At 37.9% G+C, this 18,238-nt stretch overlaps 1 protein-coding gene across 47 annotated transcripts in view; it reads right to left on the reverse strand.

The window, feature by feature from the left end:
• SORBS2 (sorbin and SH3 domain containing 2) overlaps positions 1 to 18,238 on the reverse strand; it is a 227,215-nt gene that overhangs the window by 86,593 nt on the left and 122,384 nt on the right. For 7 of the 47 annotated variants that reach the window (XM_015451131.3, XM_005556458.4, XM_005556464.4 and 4 more), the window contains exons 3-6: positions 17,755 to 17,804; positions 11,366 to 11,458; positions 5,423 to 5,449; positions 5,067 to 5,191 (exon numbers count right to left, since the gene is read on the reverse strand). In XM_015451131.3, the coding sequence (XP_015306617.2) occupies positions 5,067 to 5,191; positions 5,423 to 5,449; positions 11,366 to 11,458; positions 17,755 to 17,764 (255 nt within the window). In that variant the 5' untranslated portion in view covers positions 17,765 to 17,804. Of the gene's footprint in view, positions 1 to 3,621; positions 4,261 to 5,066; positions 5,192 to 5,422; positions 5,450 to 11,365; positions 11,459 to 17,754; positions 17,805 to 18,238 lie in introns of all 47 variants that reach the window. The other 40 variants (XM_074040878.1, XM_074040876.1, XM_074040873.1 and 37 more) reach the window with 14 other exon arrangements.

Raw genomic sequence — 18,238 nt, forward strand, 5'->3', positions numbered from 1 at the left:
CAGCTTCATGCTACCTTTTTCACAAAGCCTGAGGAAAGAGGACACACTATGTTGGAACAAACTGCAAGTCTGTTGAAACAAACTTTTACCCACCGGTAAAAAAAAAAAAAAAAGAAGTATTGTTGAAAATAATATATTTATTTTTCCCAATCAGATGCATAATTTGGAAAAATATTATTTAATCATGATGACAGCTACTGTAGGTTTAGGAATTACTATGAAGCAGGTACCATGCCAAGATCCTTATATGCCTTACTCAAACCTCCCAGCAGTTCTATAGATGAGAAAACTGCTGCTCGGGGAGGGTGAATAACTAGATGAATAGATTTATGTTAATAAGATCTTGAAAGAGCTGACTGCCCAACCACTCTCTTCCTGGTCTGTCTCATACCCACTCCAGGAAAGCCTCCTTCCTCACCATGGAATCAATGGTAAGTTTTCAGATTTCATTTCAAACCTGTCTTATCAACAGCATTTGTGCAGTGAACCATCCCTTTCTTTCCACACATTTTCCTCGCATGGCTTTTAGGATGCCACATTTTCCCGGATTTTCTCCTCCCTTAGAGGATGCTGCTTTCAGTCTCCTCGGCTGCTTCTTCCTCTTAATGCTGAGATTCACTCAGGCTCAACTCTTGGCCCTCCCCTTTTCTCTGTCCACCCCCCTGGTGATCTCACTCTGTCTCATGGCCACAAAACCCATCGACAAGCCAATGGCTCATATCTCCAACCAGGACCTTTCCCCGGGAGGTACAGGTTCTCACATCCAAATGCTTACTTGACCACTTCATGTGGGTGTCTAAGAAATGCCTCAAACTTCCTGTTTCCCAAATGGAACCTTTGAAGTTTCCACCAACCTGCTCCACCCACAGCTGTCCAGTCTCAGCTGAAGGCAACGCTATCTTCCAGTTGGAGTCAACCTTGACTTTTCTCTTCCTCACATCCCACATGCAATCTGCCAGGAAGTCCTGTTTGCTTGACTTTCAAAATACATTCTCAGAGTCTGATTTCTCACCACCTCCTCTGCTGCCCCCTGCTTTGAACCCCCATCATTTCTCACCTAAAGGACTGCAGTAATTACCTAACTGGTTTGCCTGATCTCCTCCTTGCCCCACTATGGTACTTTTTTCACTGAGTTGCCAGAATGATTTTGTTAAAATATAATGGAAATAATAATGGTGGCAGCCTCAACATCCTCCAGTGGCCTCCATTATTATTGAGAGTAAATGTCAAAATCCTTGCAATGGCTCACAAGGCCTCCCGTCGTCGGGTCTTTCTTACCTCTGACTTCACTTCCTATCACTCTCACCTCACTTACTTCCTCTCCCTCCCTCAGGCTTCCTTCTGGTCCTCCCACAGCCCCAGAGTGATCAACCTTTACATAAAGCCTTTACATAAGACATTCCCTCTGCCTGGAATATTCTTCGCCCTTCAAAGCTGTTCTGTCTTTTCAGTGAGGTCTATTGATTGAGTTACCATACCTGTCATGATATCTGGTCTCCACAACTCAGCTTTGCATGGCATAACTCAATTTCCATAATCTTCTAATATATGTAATTTACTCAAGTTCTTATTAATGTTTGCTCCTCCTGCCACACACAGACAAATTTTAAGCAGGAATGGTTTCAAATCCAACTCTGTTACTAGAACAGACTGGACATAGGTTAAGCACCCAATAAATATTTGTTGAATAAATAGCAGTGACAGGATCTCAAATCTTAACTTTTGGATGGTGCCGATACCCTGGGGATTATATAATCAAACCAACCGTCTCTGCTCAGCCTGGATAAAACCATGCAAAATGAAAAGTATCAGCTTGTTTTCAAACATCACAAAACCATTCTGAAGAAGCAAACCATGTTGGATGAGTCCAGTGACTGACATGTGTTCCTATGACTTCTCCTACGCCTGCTTCCTGGCATGCCCATCCTGGGACACGGGCGAGCCCGCTCACTGACACTGGCACAGGCCTGTCTGTACAGTCGCCCAAGGATTTTGCTCCCTCAGATCTTCCTGGACTCCTGAACCTGATCAAGATGCACCTGCCTTAGCTTCCACCGTCATGGCGCCGTGTCTCCTTGTCACTGGTAAGTAACTATTTCGCAAGGAGAAGTAGCACTCTTTCAGAGTGGCGGCCCTGCAGCCAGTCTGCCAGGGTGTGCATCCTGGTTCTGCCTTGTGCCAGCTGCATGACCCCGGGGGAGCAACTTCGTGCCTCAGTTTCCTTAGCCATAAAATAAGGACAGTAGTAATACCTACTCCATGGGATTGTGGAAATCATTAATAAACATAAACAAGCTGGAACAGTGTCTGCATAGAGTAAACCCTTAATATCTGTTAACTGCTACTAATGTTGTTATTATTATTATCATCTGATTTCACAGGTGCTTTCAGAAGCTATTACCTTAATTAAAAGAAATTGCTCTACTGAATGAATTTTGCACATCTCGATTAGCTGATGGAGAAGATATTTGAGTAGAGGTGTGATAACACCAGTTTGTCCTTTTAATCATTTCTGTTTAAGGCTCTTCTGCTTTATGAGTGGGTGGGGGGATCTTGGTGTCAGTTATCTTGTGGAGATTTTCTGCACAGTTTAAAAATATATATCCTCAAGGATATGTTTTGGATGATCTTTAATAACACAGATACAAAAAGGAGTAGTATACAAATTATTTACTTAGACACCAGTGTTTTCAATATTAACACTGCTGCTGTTGCTGCTACTATTTTATCTTTTATTAACAGCTATCATTTATTGAGTGCTTGCTCTAGCCTAGTCTATGGTAATTCCCTAGTCTTATCATAACCTATGAATTAAGGATTAATTAGTATTCTCATTTCTTTGTTCGGACTCACAGGAAAGTTTAGATGAATGTCTCATCACATAGTGATGCCTGGATTAAATTCTACAGTTTACCCTTAAAGTTTATGCTCTTAGCACTACATTGTTTTATGGAGAAGTCAAAAAGAGAAGCACATTTCTCCTGCTGACAGACTAATACATGTAAGCAGAAGGATGCTATGAGAGAATTCTACATATATGGAAAGAAAGATTTACTTCCTGCAAGTCTGGATAATAAAAGTTGGCTAATATACTTTCTGAAATGATAAACTGATTAAGTTTTAGTGAAAATGAATATTGGGTTGCAAAGAAATAGACACTGCTTAAAATTAAGATAACCGTTCCCTGCCAAAGCAAATTATAATTGACAATTATTTGAAGAGATTTTACACATGTAAATAAAGTAAATCTAAGTGCAAAAAGGTCTCATACGAAAAATATTTCTTTGAAACCTAAACATGCTTTAAGTCCTGAAGTAGTTTGCAGTGTCTTAAATAACTGAGCCCTCAATGATTTTCCATAAATATCTAGAAGAAAAAAAATTTTAGAACATGATTTCTGGATGAAAGATCTGTATATGCATATTTACATTTAAAAATACCTAGACATTTGCTGATGAATTTAATAGGGTTTTAAATTTGAAAATGGTTTCTTTCTCCTTTCCCCTCCTGCTTGGAAACTAAGAAAGCATTAGGTCATATAAGAAGCCCAAACCAAAGGAGTTAGGGTCTCTACAACACACATGTATTAATACGAAGAGACTGAGAAGCCTAAGGTACCACCCTGCAGCCTGAGGACTGAGAGGCCACTGCAACTGCAGATTTTTGTCTCTCTTGCTGAAGAGGTATCTTTGCAGTCTCTGGAGAAAGCTCAGGTAGCCGTTTGTGGCTTTCAGGATCCTGTCCTGAAAGGGGAGCTATCTGTATGGAAAGAAATGCTGTGTGTGTCTCAGGCACTGGATTAGGGGTCAGTGAGCAGGGCCTTTTGAGAAATGATGGTACTTCAACAGATTTGGAAAACTGTGGAGTATTAATGGGGCTGCTACTTCCTAGATCCTTGTTATGGGTTAGTTTCAAGGTAGAAATCCTCCGCGTTTGAGAATCTTGCCTGTAGTCCTCTTGTAGAACTGGGGTGTTGATGTTAGTGAATGGTGCAGGATCCGTGCTGGAAGTTGCTGGTAGTGGATTAGTGATTTTTTGTGTATACGACATGGTTGTGTTAGATTCTTCAGAATATACAATTGTCTGTCTCGAATCTTCATTGGAATACATAGTTCCCTGAGGAAGTTTTTTGTTAGCAAAGTACTCTGTATTGGAGGGAATTTGTGTGTTAGTTACTAACTGGTCTAAAATGACACCCTTTGTGTGACTGGTTATCAAAGAGCTATGAAAGCTCTCTTTTCTGTCTGGTGGAGGGGGTGCCTGGATTGACAATGGGATCCAGAGAGAGAAATAAAGTTGAAAGAAAAACAGAGAAAGTCCAAGTTAGTCATGAAAGAAACCAGTGTCAACCTTGCCTTTACAGAAGTAAAGCAATGCCACACCTTCTGATTATGCTATCCATTTTGTTAGCTAGATTGAGTGATCATTTTCATTCCCTTTAGAATGCACTTACATTTATTATCAATGTTTGCCCTTAGGGGAAAAAAGTGTTTCCAGAGAATACATTATAACCTTTGCTCCACCTACATTCTGGGAAATTATGTTAAAAGTGAACATGTGTTCTCTTGGCATATTTTTATTAGACTTTGAAATATATATATATATATATATATATATGGTTTGTTTAATAGCATTGTTTTATAACAATTTTCATGCTTGGGACATAATTTTACTAATATCTCCAACACAGAGCTCCTTTAGTTAATATAATAGTTGCATACTCATAATCATTGAATACATAATGTATTGCTGACCTCATCAGTTTAAATCCAAAGCATCAGCTGTCAGCTTTTAAAGAATTAGAATATATGCTAGAGATTATGTTAGAAACTGATATACTTTTACGAGCTTAATCAGAAACAAAACCAAACCAAACCCTTGTTTGTTAAAATTTGTTCTCCATGTTGTAAATACAAGTCTGGCAAGTAAACTAAATACAAAAGGAAAAACATATTAAAAATAAAACATGTATTGAAATATGCACACTAAGAAAGAAGCTGTAAGCAGTGGTCTTTATAATAATCATGCCTTAAAATAATACAGTAGACAAGAGTGTGCAGGGTTACCTGAGTTGGTGATCTTTTATCTTGTAGGTTTGGTCGAACGCTTCTAAAACCTTTTGCTGCAAGAGAGGAATATGTAGCATCTCCGTTCAGTGTCTCTTGATTGCCATCATTGTAAGATCTCCAAGCTTTCATTAAGGGAAAACAATTGGATACAAAAATATCTACGTTCACTTAAACATTTTTTATAAAATTTATTTTTATTTCCAAAATTGTAGTGTTCTTAATAGAGGTGTAATTTAATATGCATAACAGTATATGAAATTTAAATTTAACATGAAGTCAGCACATGTGGCTACGAATATGTTTTTTAAAAGTCACAAATAATGTAATAGTTATTCAGAATATTTTTTCTGTACCTGAGTCTGGTGACTGAGAATCACGGCCTGAAAGAAAAAAAAAATGTTGAAATGAAGACTAAGGTGAAATAAATTAATAACCCAGTAAAAATAACATGGCAAAGAACTATATGCATTATTTTTGCAAACATTATTTCAGTTTTAAAATCTGGGTATGTCAAACATGCCAAAGGGAGGCTTGTACATTTATTCTTACTTCAATTAGAATGTCATTCATTAAATATCTATAATATATAAAATCTATATGGCAAACACTAATTTTTCCTGTCAATGATGTTGTAACATGCCATTTTAATCTTATTATGGCCAAAGATGAATATGTGAATTTCTAAACATCAAATTAAAGGATCAAAAGAGATCTGGTTTATAAACAGCACTAACTCAAACCACCAGATCTTTAACTTTCAATGCCCTGCTGTTGATAAGCATATTTAACTCCTGGGTTAGAGAACTGTACTCTGTAGTTTGCATTTTTTTTTAACCTTAGGAAACTGTAGACCTGTCTAGCGTATCATGTGACATTTTCAAATTATTCTCGAGACTGAGTTTTTTTCTTATTGCCATATAAAAGTCATTTTACACTCAAATATGAAAGAGCTATTGCAATATGTTCCACTGTCTTTCAGCTAGTAAGCTGTGGAAAATACATTTCAGTACTAATAAATTGCTTTTGGTAAGGCAGTTGGCAAGTTATCGGTGATATATTTGTTATCAATTTTATTGAAGTTACATATTCCAGAATCTTCTATATGCAAATTTGAGGTAATCAGTTGGCACGTTTAACTCATGTATATTTGAAGTCATCAGCTTGTGTTGCCTGGTTTATTAAAGCACATGGTCAACTTTACTGAGATTCATTAAGCTTTTAGCCCAACCTGCTGTCCAGTCCTGGATTCCTTCTGCGTGTCCCCAGGACCATTATTAGATTCTCATTTCAATTCATAAAACAGGAACTTTACATGCTGAAAAAGTCTTTGTTTTTCTTTTAATGCTTCAGAATAGTTATTTTCAAGTTTAAACACAAGAATTTAGAATGATAAAAATGGGTTGAGAAATGCAAGCAACTGATTTTTAGATAAAATATTTGATATGGATTCTTTCCAAATCAAAGAAAGAAACACAAATGTGAGTCAGCACAGAGTATATTAGAATGATCCCAGCCCAGGTGAGCCAGAGAAGACTAATAAATTCCCATTCTTTATGATCATTGATAACCGTATGGATTTTATTTCCAATGAATTTAAAATTAGAGTAATAAAATGGGTACCATAGAGAAAAATCACTTTGATGAATTATGCATGAAATGCTTATTGGATCCTACTTCTAGAATTTGTACAATTTTTACAATTTTATTTTATTTTTTAAAGATGTGGTCTTGCTATTTTGTCCAGGCTGTCCTTGAAATAGTGGGCTCAAGAGATCCTATAGACTCAGTCTTTTGGTTAGCTGGGGCTACAAGTGTGTGCCACTGGGCCTGGCCCTCCTTCTAGGATTTGATGGAAGCAGAAATGATTGAAATTCTTTACCAGTTATATGATGAAGATAAAGAAAAACACAGTTTGGCAATATAGAGCAATCATCAGAATTCTGTTTTGGGGCACTCAGGAGAGAGATTTAACAACCACGAGGCTGCCATTCACTGTGGACAATGAACAAATTTTGGGATTTGGGAAAGGACAATGAAAAATAAATTTTGGGATTGGGGAAGAGGCAATAAAATCGCCCAAAGCTCCTTTATGAGAAGAGAAGCAGCATTAATAACAATGATTATATTCTGATTATTTTCTTGAGTATAGAGAGTTTCTTTTATGCTTGGTTTGGTAAAACTGAGATAAAAAAGAAGGCGTGCGGTATGTGCTGGGGACGAGGTAATGGGAGCCAGAGGCTTGGAGGTGCAAGGGGTGCGGGTGTGGTGAGAAAGAAGAGGGTGTACTGGGCAGGTCTGAAGGACACTGGAAATAAACTCCCTCTAATAGTCTGTAGGGGGCAGGCTCTGTTTCTTCACGCTGGTCACCGTGTTGAAGACGATGGAGCCCCAGGAAACGGTAAGCATGAGAATCAGAGGACAGTCACTCCAGGCTCAACTGTGGGTCTCTTCCTGGGACACTGGGCCCAGGGATTTCCAAATGAATCTGTCCCTGTGCCACTGGAAACATTACAGTAAGAGTGGTGGGCTGTGCTAAGGGCCTTGCATCACACAGTGGACACGTGTGTGCAGAATTAAGAGAAAGGAGAAAATGGCCATGAATTCGAACTTCAGGATGAACCAATATTTTAATAAAGCTTATGTGGATGATTAAAGCCTGCCTTGAAGTGGGTGGTCTTTCAAGGAGACTAAAGTACATATCATTTGTCTTTCTTTAAAATAAATCCAATTACAGATACTTGGAACACCCAGTCCTGATTTGCTCTTTATTACAGTCTCCTATATGGACACTGTTTAGCATAGCTCTGCTTTTATTTTATCCCTGCAGGAAAGCCTAGGACAGGGAGGACACCTGTTCTTTGGGGCAGGTAATAGAAAGTATCATGGATCCATGTCAAGTAAAGAGAGCATAGGTTAGGAAAAAAAAAAAAAAAGAGTCGGTCAGGTAAATGGCTTAGCAGATGTGTGGGGAAAATGGTTTTCCCCCAAATCTGCAACATTCTTGATGCACATTCACTTGTTAAAAAAACACACAAAGCTAGGACTAGGGGCCTGAGTCCTTCATGTTTAGTGTTCTTTAGTAGATAGTCACTGCTTCACTGATAATCCACTAATGACTAAATGGTGTACGTTTTTCCCTTTCCTGGCTGTTTTGCATGTGAATATTTTAACAAATAGGGTCTTGAAGAATGAAGACCTCCACATGCTCTTACCAGCACTTTTCCTTGTATCGAGGCGCAAACTAGTGATTATCTGTCTGGAATTGTGTGCAAGACATTCCTGGTTCCATGTCAGGGGTGGAACTGAATGCCCTCAATGGCCCTTTCCACTGTTATGATTCTAACATGACAGCTTTTATGTAGCTGTGTTTGTGGTACGTGTCGCAGCATAGCCTCGCCTCTCAGGTTTTATTTAAATCCCTTTTAACTGATGTGCTATACTGACACTATCACTTATACTTTTCTTGAAAATTATTTTGATGCCTATAACTCATTTCTTTAGAAGACTCAAGTGTTTTTCAAGAACTATTTTGAAATGTTGATTAAATTCAAGTCAACTAATTGAGTGCCTACTGTGTTTCTATGTACAAGTATAACTCTTTTCATTTATTTTCTTCATTTACTCTCATTTATTCTGACAAATCCTTGTGAGCCTGGGAAACGATTAAGCTTTCAGAGAGGTAAGAAAATGACAAACATTTTTTCTTTTGAAAAAAAGGAAATGAGATCTAGACAGACTAATTTTCTTAAGGGCATAAAACATGCAGGTGGTATTGACAAGACCCTGCCTCTTGGCAGAGTGGTCCCCATACTGCAACAGGCCACTCTTGCCAGCGTTCCTTTAGGCTGCCAAGTGGTTTTGGTGAAATAAAATGTTTTTCATTGTTTCTCAATAGTCATTGTCTTGGTTCTAGCATAGGTTTAAAATATCCATGTGTGCTCTGATGGATTGTCCAGTGGGAATTTACTTCTTATAAAAGGAAAAGAGAAAGACAGAATGACTCAGGGACAAAGAGGTGATGACTCAGATTGACTCTCTGATCTGAGAAGGGAGTGAAAATGGCCGGGGACCTTTTGTGGAGGTTTTACATAAAGGTCCCCGGCCTTTTGTAACAAATTACAAAATTGTTGTATTTTAACAATATCAAAGGCAATAAATATTTATCAATTCCCTTTTGATTCACATAAAGACACTGTATCATATAAGTTCTTATGAAAGCTACATAGAATGCAGTTGTGCATATTAATGCTGACTTCTTTATTCAAAAATGTAATGGAAACTTCTTTGAAAAAGGGGGCCAGGTGTGGTGGCTCATGCTTGTAATCCCAGCACTTTGGGAGGCCAAGGTGGGCAGATCACTTGAGGTCAGGAGTTCGAGACCAGCCTGGCCAACATGGTGAAACCAGGTCTCTACTAAAAAAATACAAAAATTAGCCAGGCATGGTGGCAGACACCTGTAATCCCAGCTACTCAGGAGCCTAAGGCAGGAGAATGCTTGAACCTGGGAGGCAGAGGTTGCAGTGAGCCGAGATCGTGCCACTGCACTGCAGCCTGGAACACAGAGCAAGACCCTGCTCATCTCAAAAAAAAAAAAAAAAAAAACAAAAACAAAAAAAAAAACTTACTTTATGTCTAATTGACACAAAAAAGGCTGTTTTTAAACAATTATGTCCAAAATTCAGTGGACTTCATTCTCTAGAAACCTTACTCCTAGTGATAGAAAACTTAAAATAACCGAAAGCTACATTGTTATTACTGAAGATTATTTCATATTCTTGAAGTGTGAATTATTATTATTTTTTTTGCTGTTGTAATTTTGAAGCGTTAAATCTTTTCTATTAAGTCGAGTTATATGAAATTGCGTGTATTCAGATAACTCTCCACATTGGCACTGTCGAAGCAGTGTGCCATGCCCTGGCATATGCAGCAAGGTTCACGTCTGAGTAGGCTGGGCGGAGATCCTATTTGGTTGAAATGTCGATGACATTCAGGGTATTGGCATTCCAATTACACGATGGCCCTGAACTCTTAACATTTATTGTCTTACTTGCCTTCCTTCCTGTTTCCCATAGTATCCAATGTAAACACATCTGTAGTTTTTCTAACACCTTTTTGTGTTTATACATGCATGAGCCAATACATACAAATAGAGATTTGTAGAAAGATGTTTTTTAACCAAAATGAGGTCATACTATAAACCTTGTGCATTTTCTTTTAACTTAATATATAACTGAACTCACTAGCCGGGCATTTAAACTTGGACGTTGAAATCCATTGTGGATTAGAGGTGGTGATGGAAGTGGGATTCTCCATATGAAAGTCCGTTTTTGTTTTTGTTTTTTTTTCTCTAGAGAAACTCAGTAGTTTAGAATTAAGTGACTGTAAAGCGAAGACCACCGTGAGTATTTAATCAACTGCTAGATGTATGTGTGTAGAAGACTGTGATATGCGTAGTGAGAATTAAAATTATTTAAAGACTCCCCATCCCTTTCTCACTTCTGCTGTAAGATCCATTAATCTTATAAATAAAAGACAAGCAATCCCCAAACTGCAACTAACCAACCAGCCAACCAACCAACCAGTCACCAACAGGTGTGGGTCTATTTCAGGGTCTGGAGGCACTGGGCTTGCTGGCCTCCCTCCGACCTTCTAACAGCTGCACCCCCTCCCAGTGCAGACTGTGCCTAACTTAGGTACTGTGCCTAACTTTGGTACTGTGCCTTAGGTAGTCACAACAGAGATTTATTATAAAGAGACCACCTGAGTGGATGCTGAAATCTCGCGTCCCCAGTGACTTCCTATCTGTGGGCGCATGTTAATCTTAATTAGTCAAGATTTTGTTATGTTTAAATATATATATTAGAAGGTCTTTGCTGACTGGATTAAAGGAAAGCAAAGGTGTCTTTCAAAACTAATGTTCTATCATTCTGTTCGTAACCTTTGACAAAGAATCCAGTTAATGAAGATTCAGTTTCCTACAAATCCCTTTTTCATCCTGTACCCTTGTACTCCTACCCCAACAGTTTTTAGGTTAAAAAAAAACCCCGAAAAACCTCTGAGTTATCTTAATGAAATATTATGTTACTTAAGTTCATGAGATAACAAAAACTTAAATAGTTATTAACACTTGCGGTTACTCAAACTATTTTTGGCAAGTGACTGTTGTTTTTAATTATACATTTGAAATGTTTCCTACAAGATCTCATTTTCCTTTGCTTTTTATGTTTAGAACAAAAACAGTCAGAAGAGCTAGAAGCCATTCAAGTGCGACATTCTGTGAGTTAGTGATATTATACCTGCAGCCAATAGGTTTGGAGAACTTTGCACTCTCTTCACAGATGTTAGCGTAACAGACATGGCGGCACGTTTGCGAGCACACCCACCGCTATCTGGAAGCAAAAAAAATGATATAGCAGAGGCCAAGGCAACGGGAAAAGCACGTGCAGTATCATGCATTTTAAGTGAAATGTGCCAGACATCCATGAGAAAGATGAACAGTTAGAATTAGTAACCATGGAATGCACCTGCCAATTTCACACCACCCTCAAACTAAAACAAACAAAATGAAGCAAAACAAAGGAAGATCAGGGATCTGTCTTAGAAATTGGTGTCACTGTTTTAGTGAAAGCATGGAAGACTTAATACTTAACATTTTATGGTTTTCTTTGTGAAAACTCAGGCACAGAACTCAATCTTGTTTATACCATTTAAATTCAATTTATACTAAATCTATAGGCATTGGAGCTGGCTTTCAGAGTCAAGGATCAGCTCTATGTCAGGATTAAGGGCTACGGTACAACACACTTTTAAGTTAATATCATTTAAGTTTTACCATCTTCTAGCTGTTATAATTCCCAAAGAGAGCTTGAATAATTCTTGCAGTAAAAATTATTAGTGACACAGGTATGATATATTTTTGAGGATTCACAGAGGAACACATGGCATTATGGAAAGTCCATTCTTCCTGTGGTTATTGTTAGTTATGCAAATAACTAGCCTTATTAAAATAAAAGTATTGCTATATATGGTATTGAAATGACCATGTTTAAAGAAAGGAGTATATTGCTTTTACTTTTCAAATTTTTATTTTTAGAGCTGGGTCTTGCTCCATCCCCCAGGCTGGAGTGCATCATAGCTCATTGCCGTCTCAACCTCCTGGGCTCAATCAATCCTCCTGCCTCAGTCTCCTGAGTAGCTAGGACCACAGGCACACACTGGCTCACGTTTTAACTTTTTGTAGAGACGTGGTCTTGCATGTTCCCCAGGCTGGTCTCAAACTCCCTGGCTCAAGTGCTCTTTTCACCTCGACCTCCCATTACAAGCATGAGCCACCACACCTGGCCTCATTTATTGCTTTTATACTTTTAACAATATGTGTACTATGATTCATATATTTAAACTTATGCAAGTCATAATGTGAAATAAAATCTGTGTAAGTTCATCAGTCATTTTAATGTGCTATGAGAAGTTTAGACTTCTAAATTTGGAAGAGAAGTCTTTTAAAATTGGAAGGCCAATGTTCTATTTATGACCAGATTCAAATTCCACTCTTACATTCCTCTGTAATATGGTATGTGCAATAAATAGTTTTGCTCATTCTCCTCATTCTGCTTATTAAGTAAAACCAAATTAAATTAAATCTTTTTGAAAGTTATAAAAAAAAAGACAATATAACCACCGATATAGTAACATAATCATGATATATTGTGACATGTCCATTTTTCCTTTTTCTTTATTTTCATAGGGAAAGTATCAAGTTTGTTTATTGGACATGACAGAATTTAGATGAGTAAAGATGCTTGGAAGGATAATTCAAATGAATTTTTTATAAAATTTGTAAATAGTAAGATTAATAGAACTTAAAATCAGTGGAGTAATTCTTATATCAAAACTTCACTTTTTAAAAGTATATGTTTAAAGTAACAATTTCTTAATGTAGAAAATCATTAAACCAGAAAACCAACTTGAAAGAATATTAAAAGAAAATGAAGTAAATAAATCAAACATTATAATTAAGAACCCAAAGAAAGTGACACAAATGGTAGAAACAACTGAAGATTCCTTCAGGACAGGTTCCAAAAGGATTTCAGCAAACTCAGCAAACTGAAAGTGCTTAGAGACAAGGGTGTCTGATAAGATGGAGGAAATGTTATTGCTTCCAGGAGCTGTGAACTGGTTAAAATGGTTGTGTAGTCAAAGGTGTTGAAAGTGAAAACGGACATCACTCTAAAAGTGATTTTATTTCCTAGTTCTATTAATTCTGAACATCTAACAAGCACATAGGTGAAAAGAGAAAATTCCAGAATGAGAAGATCCAGGGTCACAGGTTAAACCTCTGGTGTCCACCCTGTGGGCTGAGATGCCCTGGGCTGCGCCGTAAATCCGCAAGGGTGTTGGGGGACACTTCCTGTTTTTAAGGAAAACACAGTGCTAACTGTTGGACCCTCGGCTGAGATACCGTGGGCTGCGCTGTGAATTCCCAAGGGTGTTGGGGGACACTTCCTGTTTTGAGGAAAACACAGTGCTAACTGTTGGACCCTCGGCTGAGACGCCCTGGGCTGCGCCGTGAATTCCCAAGGGTGTTGGGGGACGCTTCCTGTTTTAAGGAAAACACAGTGCTAGCTGTTGGACACTCGGCTGAGATGCCCTGGGCTGTGCTGTGAATGCGCAAGGGTGTTGGGGGACACTTCCTGTTTTACGGAAAACACAGTGCTAACTGTTGGACACTCGGCTGAGACGCCCTGGGCTGCGCCGTGAATCCACAAGGGTGTTGGGGGACACTTCCTGTTTTGAGGAAAACACTGTTAACTGTTGGACACTCGGCTGAGATGCCCTGGGCTGCGCCGTGAATCCGCAAGGGTGTTGGGGGACACTTCCTGTTTTTAAGGAAAACACAGTGTTAACTGTTGGACACTCGGCTGAGACGCCCTGGGCTGCGCCGTGAATCCGCAAGGGTGTTGGGGGACATTTCCTGTTTTGAGGAAAACATAGTGCTAACTGTTAGACGCTCCAGGAATTGCTTGCTTGGGGCAGTGCACGGTTTCAGCGTAATAGATGTGCTGTATTCCTTTTGATGACATCATATTTTTAAAAAACTGGGATTTTGATAGTTGCTGTGATAAAACGCAAGTACCCTCTGAAGAACATTTTATTTATTTATGTTTAGAGACAGGGTCTTGCTCTGTTGCCCAGGCTCGAGGGCAGTGACGCACTCGGAGCTCACGGGGCTCAAGCTGATCCTCCTACCTCAACTTCCCTCATCGCTGGGATTACAGGCACATGCCACCACACCCAGCTAATTTTTAAAAATTTTATAGAGATAGGGTCTCACTATGTTGCCCAGGCTTGTCTCCAACATCTGCAGTCAAGCAATCCTCCTGGCTCAGCCTCCCAAAATGCTGGAATTACAGGCGTGAGCCACTGTGCCTGTCTGGCCTATAAAACATTTTAGATCAGTAAATGAGAGTGGCCATGAACAATCTAATTCTGAGGTCTGAGAAATTTTTCAGTGTGCAACAGGCACACACATATTATTAGTAAGTAATTTGTGTTATAAAGAAGGAAATAAAACTATTTTCTTTCAATTTATGTGTATTATTTTGTCAAATGGCTTCTAAGTTGTTAGAACAAAATATTTCTAAAGTAATTATTAAGTTATTAAGTTGTTAGCACCTAACTACTTAATAAATAGAAGTGTTACGTATTTTTGGCCTAGGAGCACAATGAAAAAATTACTGAGACATTAAAGGTCACTGTAAACCAAGAAAGTTTGGGAATCTTTGCCAATTTATGTACTTTAGGAAGCTCCAAGTCCTAGATGAAATAAATGGAGACTCTGTCTTTAATAAAGTTTAATAAAGAGCTGAATTCTAAAACTCGAGGCATTTGTAAAATTGCTGGAACAGAATAATCTATTATATTCTGTTTCTACTTCCTTATGTATTGATACTTTCTGATACTCCTTGAAGATATTTTTAAGATCTTAAAACGAGGATGCTACCTTTCATATGTCGGTTTATCCTAAAGAATCCTAATGCTGGTTTTGCCTTTGGTCCTCATTAATGACCTACAGCCTGGCTGGGCTACTCTTCCCCTGAGCTGCAAGATTCCTGGAAGCTGTTCCTACTGCTGGAAACCACTCATATGGGTAAATTATACATGGAGAATTATTTGATGTCTTTCCTTCTCTCCTTTCTTTGATAGCTAAGATATGCCTAAGAAAGTAATGGGTTAAAAATTCTAAAAGTGGACATATAACATGTTTTGTATATTTTTTCTACATTGTTTAAACACTTTAGTATGAAAAATTAACCGCATTCCCCATGGCTAGTTTATTATGTACTGATTAAAAGCAAATACTTAACTTAAAAGAACGCTTTTTAACCGTAGTGACTGACACATGAAGATTTAAATAGGAATATATCTTTTTAATAATTGATATATTGGATAGATATATGAATCAAGAAAGATATATTCTTGTTTAAATGAATATTGATATCAATAAGACTGGCCTGTATCATCTTATCTATATAATCTATTTGCGTTATCTATCCATATATTATCTGCATTATCTATTTATCGATATTTTCTATCAATAGATAGAAAGATAGACAAAAAAGAAGAAGAACTAGAAGCTATTTTGGGGACTAGAAAAATAACTTGTGGGGCCACTTTATTCATCTCTGTCTGTCTGTCTGTCTGTCTGTCTATCTATCTATCTATCTATCTATCTATCTATCTATCTATCATCTGCCTATCTGAAGATAGATAATGCAGGCCAGTTTTTTTACTAGCTCTTTAGGAACAAATTCCTACTTCATTTTGTAAACACAGTAACAATGCTTTCAAATTTCAAAGGCAATATATGTGTGTATACATATACATATATATTTAAAAGTGGTATGTTTTTGTAAAAACATTATAATTATTATTTTGGAATTTTGAGCAAAAGTTTTCAGTCACTTTTGATCAATTTTATGCACAGGTTTGAATACCATATTTGCCAATCATTGTACATAAGTGGAAGTTCATCCACATAAGCGAAATAACCCTATGCAAACTGCATCCCATCCAGAGTCAAGCTCACTCCTTAGAAATGAGAAGATACTTTAGAGGGTTACATTTGTGCTGCTAAACAGTAACTTGGCTCAAGTACCTTAGTGACTGAAACAAATTGGCAAATTTTTATGTGCTTACTTTGCTATGAGGGATTGAATTATATGAATAGGAAGGTCAATTATTGAATGTACTGCACATGAACACAGTATATTCAGTATATTCAGTATATCATGTATGCATATCTCTGTCATAATAGGGTTATAATAGATAGGAAAATGGGCACTCAGTAAAATGAGGAATACTGGGAAGTTATGATCCACTTACGTCTACAGGGAGATGTCTTGGAAGGATCAGGAAAGATCACTTCCTCATGTGAAACTTCTGCTGGAGTGACTCTGTAGCTCCAAAACGTGGCTGATGCTAATCCAGCTGTGGGCTCTACATTCTATTTGCTTTCTTTTGTCTCCTTTACCTAGTACTATTTTCTACTTCATTCCCCATGTCTAATTCTGGCATCTCCAATCATCAAGATGCCCTTGTGTGGTGCATTTGCAGGGTTACAACTTCTCTTGATTGCTGAGCCTTCCTTGTGTGTTTTGACTGTCTCCAGTATCCTCATCTTGCCTGTTGTCCACTTGTCTGCAAGGTGACAGCATCCTCAGGGGCCTGCCCACACAGCCTTCTCTGAGGCCACTATGGTACATGGCACATGGCACAAGGCTCTGCACTCAACCTGGGGATTAGGTATTGGTCCTCGCCAGTGGTTGGATAATCCTCCTGTAGGCACTTTGATGCAACAAGAGACCTCAAAAAGGCAACCAGCTGGACATAAGAGAATATCTTGGGCCATCCTTTCTACTCTGCCATGGGGTGACGGCTCCAACAACTTTCCAGTGATCTCTTGTGGATAGGAAATTTCAACACAAGTTACAAAATCTCAATGAGAAAGTTGTTTCTTGAATTACTTAATATTGTATATTTCAAGGAGGGGGGAAGGCAAAATTATAAGCCAAATTATGTCTACTGTGGAAAAAAGTTCATATGTACAAAGTCTGTATCATGAACACTTTTACAGTTAAAATGTATACAATACAGTTTAGAGGCACAGTTGTTAAGCTAGTTGGAGATACTATTCTCACATCTACACATATAATGCTTATAACACTATGTGAATTGTGACTATAGGTTAATTAAGCTGACTTTGTATAAAACTTTGGCACTCTCTCTGCTGACTTCTTCAACATAAATAGTTTATAAAACAGATACGTTTAAGTAGTTTCTACTAGAGCAACGTGCCTTTGAATTTAGCCTATTTTTAAGTGAGAGATTTCAAAAGTACACAAACAAATGACATACTACCTCTTCCAATTGTTTAGAGGAGTTCGTTTTAACATGTGATTAGAGACAAAGGGAGTAGGAGCAAGTAACAGAACAGAAAATTCTATGTTTGGTGGCCATAAGAGTGGAGTACAAATACAAAGAGAGAAAGTAATGAATCTACGCTACGTATCTAATCAGAAACTCAGAATCACACCTAGGATCAGTGGAGTGCTAAGCTAATGATTGAGGGCCAACATGATTTTTAGAGAGCAAGGCTCAAAGAGTTGAAAACTAACAGACAGCATACCTGTGTTCATTTTGACCTTGGAGAGTTTGTTATTAAAGTCTTCAGTTTTCCTGTAGAAAAAAAACGGTGCATAATTTGTTCGCTAGCATGTGAAGAAAATATCATGAAAGCGTGTCTTGCTTTTGATGTACCTGTAAGTTAATATCACATTATCATTAGTTTTATTTAAATCAGTGTTTAATAAGGTAGGAAGAATTGATAATTTTCTTCATGTTAAACTTTAATTATTGGTCCTATGATCATAAAACAGATCATATTCTGTTTTTATGCTTTTGTTTTATGGTGAGCATTAATGGATGAAAATGGAGAAGTTTTGTGCTTGTTTGTTTCTTTTTCTTTTTATTTTATTTTCTTTTATTTTCTTTTTTTTTTTTTTTTGAGACGGAGTCCCTCACTGTCACCCAGGCTGGAGTGCAGTGGTGTGATCTTGGCTCACTGCAACCTCCATCTCCTGGGTTCAAGCAATTCCCCTGCCTCAGCCTCC

The sequence above is a fragment of the Macaca fascicularis genome, chromosome 5 (genome assembly GCF_037993035.2).
Source record: "Macaca fascicularis isolate 582-1 chromosome 5, T2T-MFA8v1.1".
Taxonomy (NCBI): domain Eukaryota; kingdom Metazoa; phylum Chordata; class Mammalia; order Primates; family Cercopithecidae; genus Macaca; species Macaca fascicularis.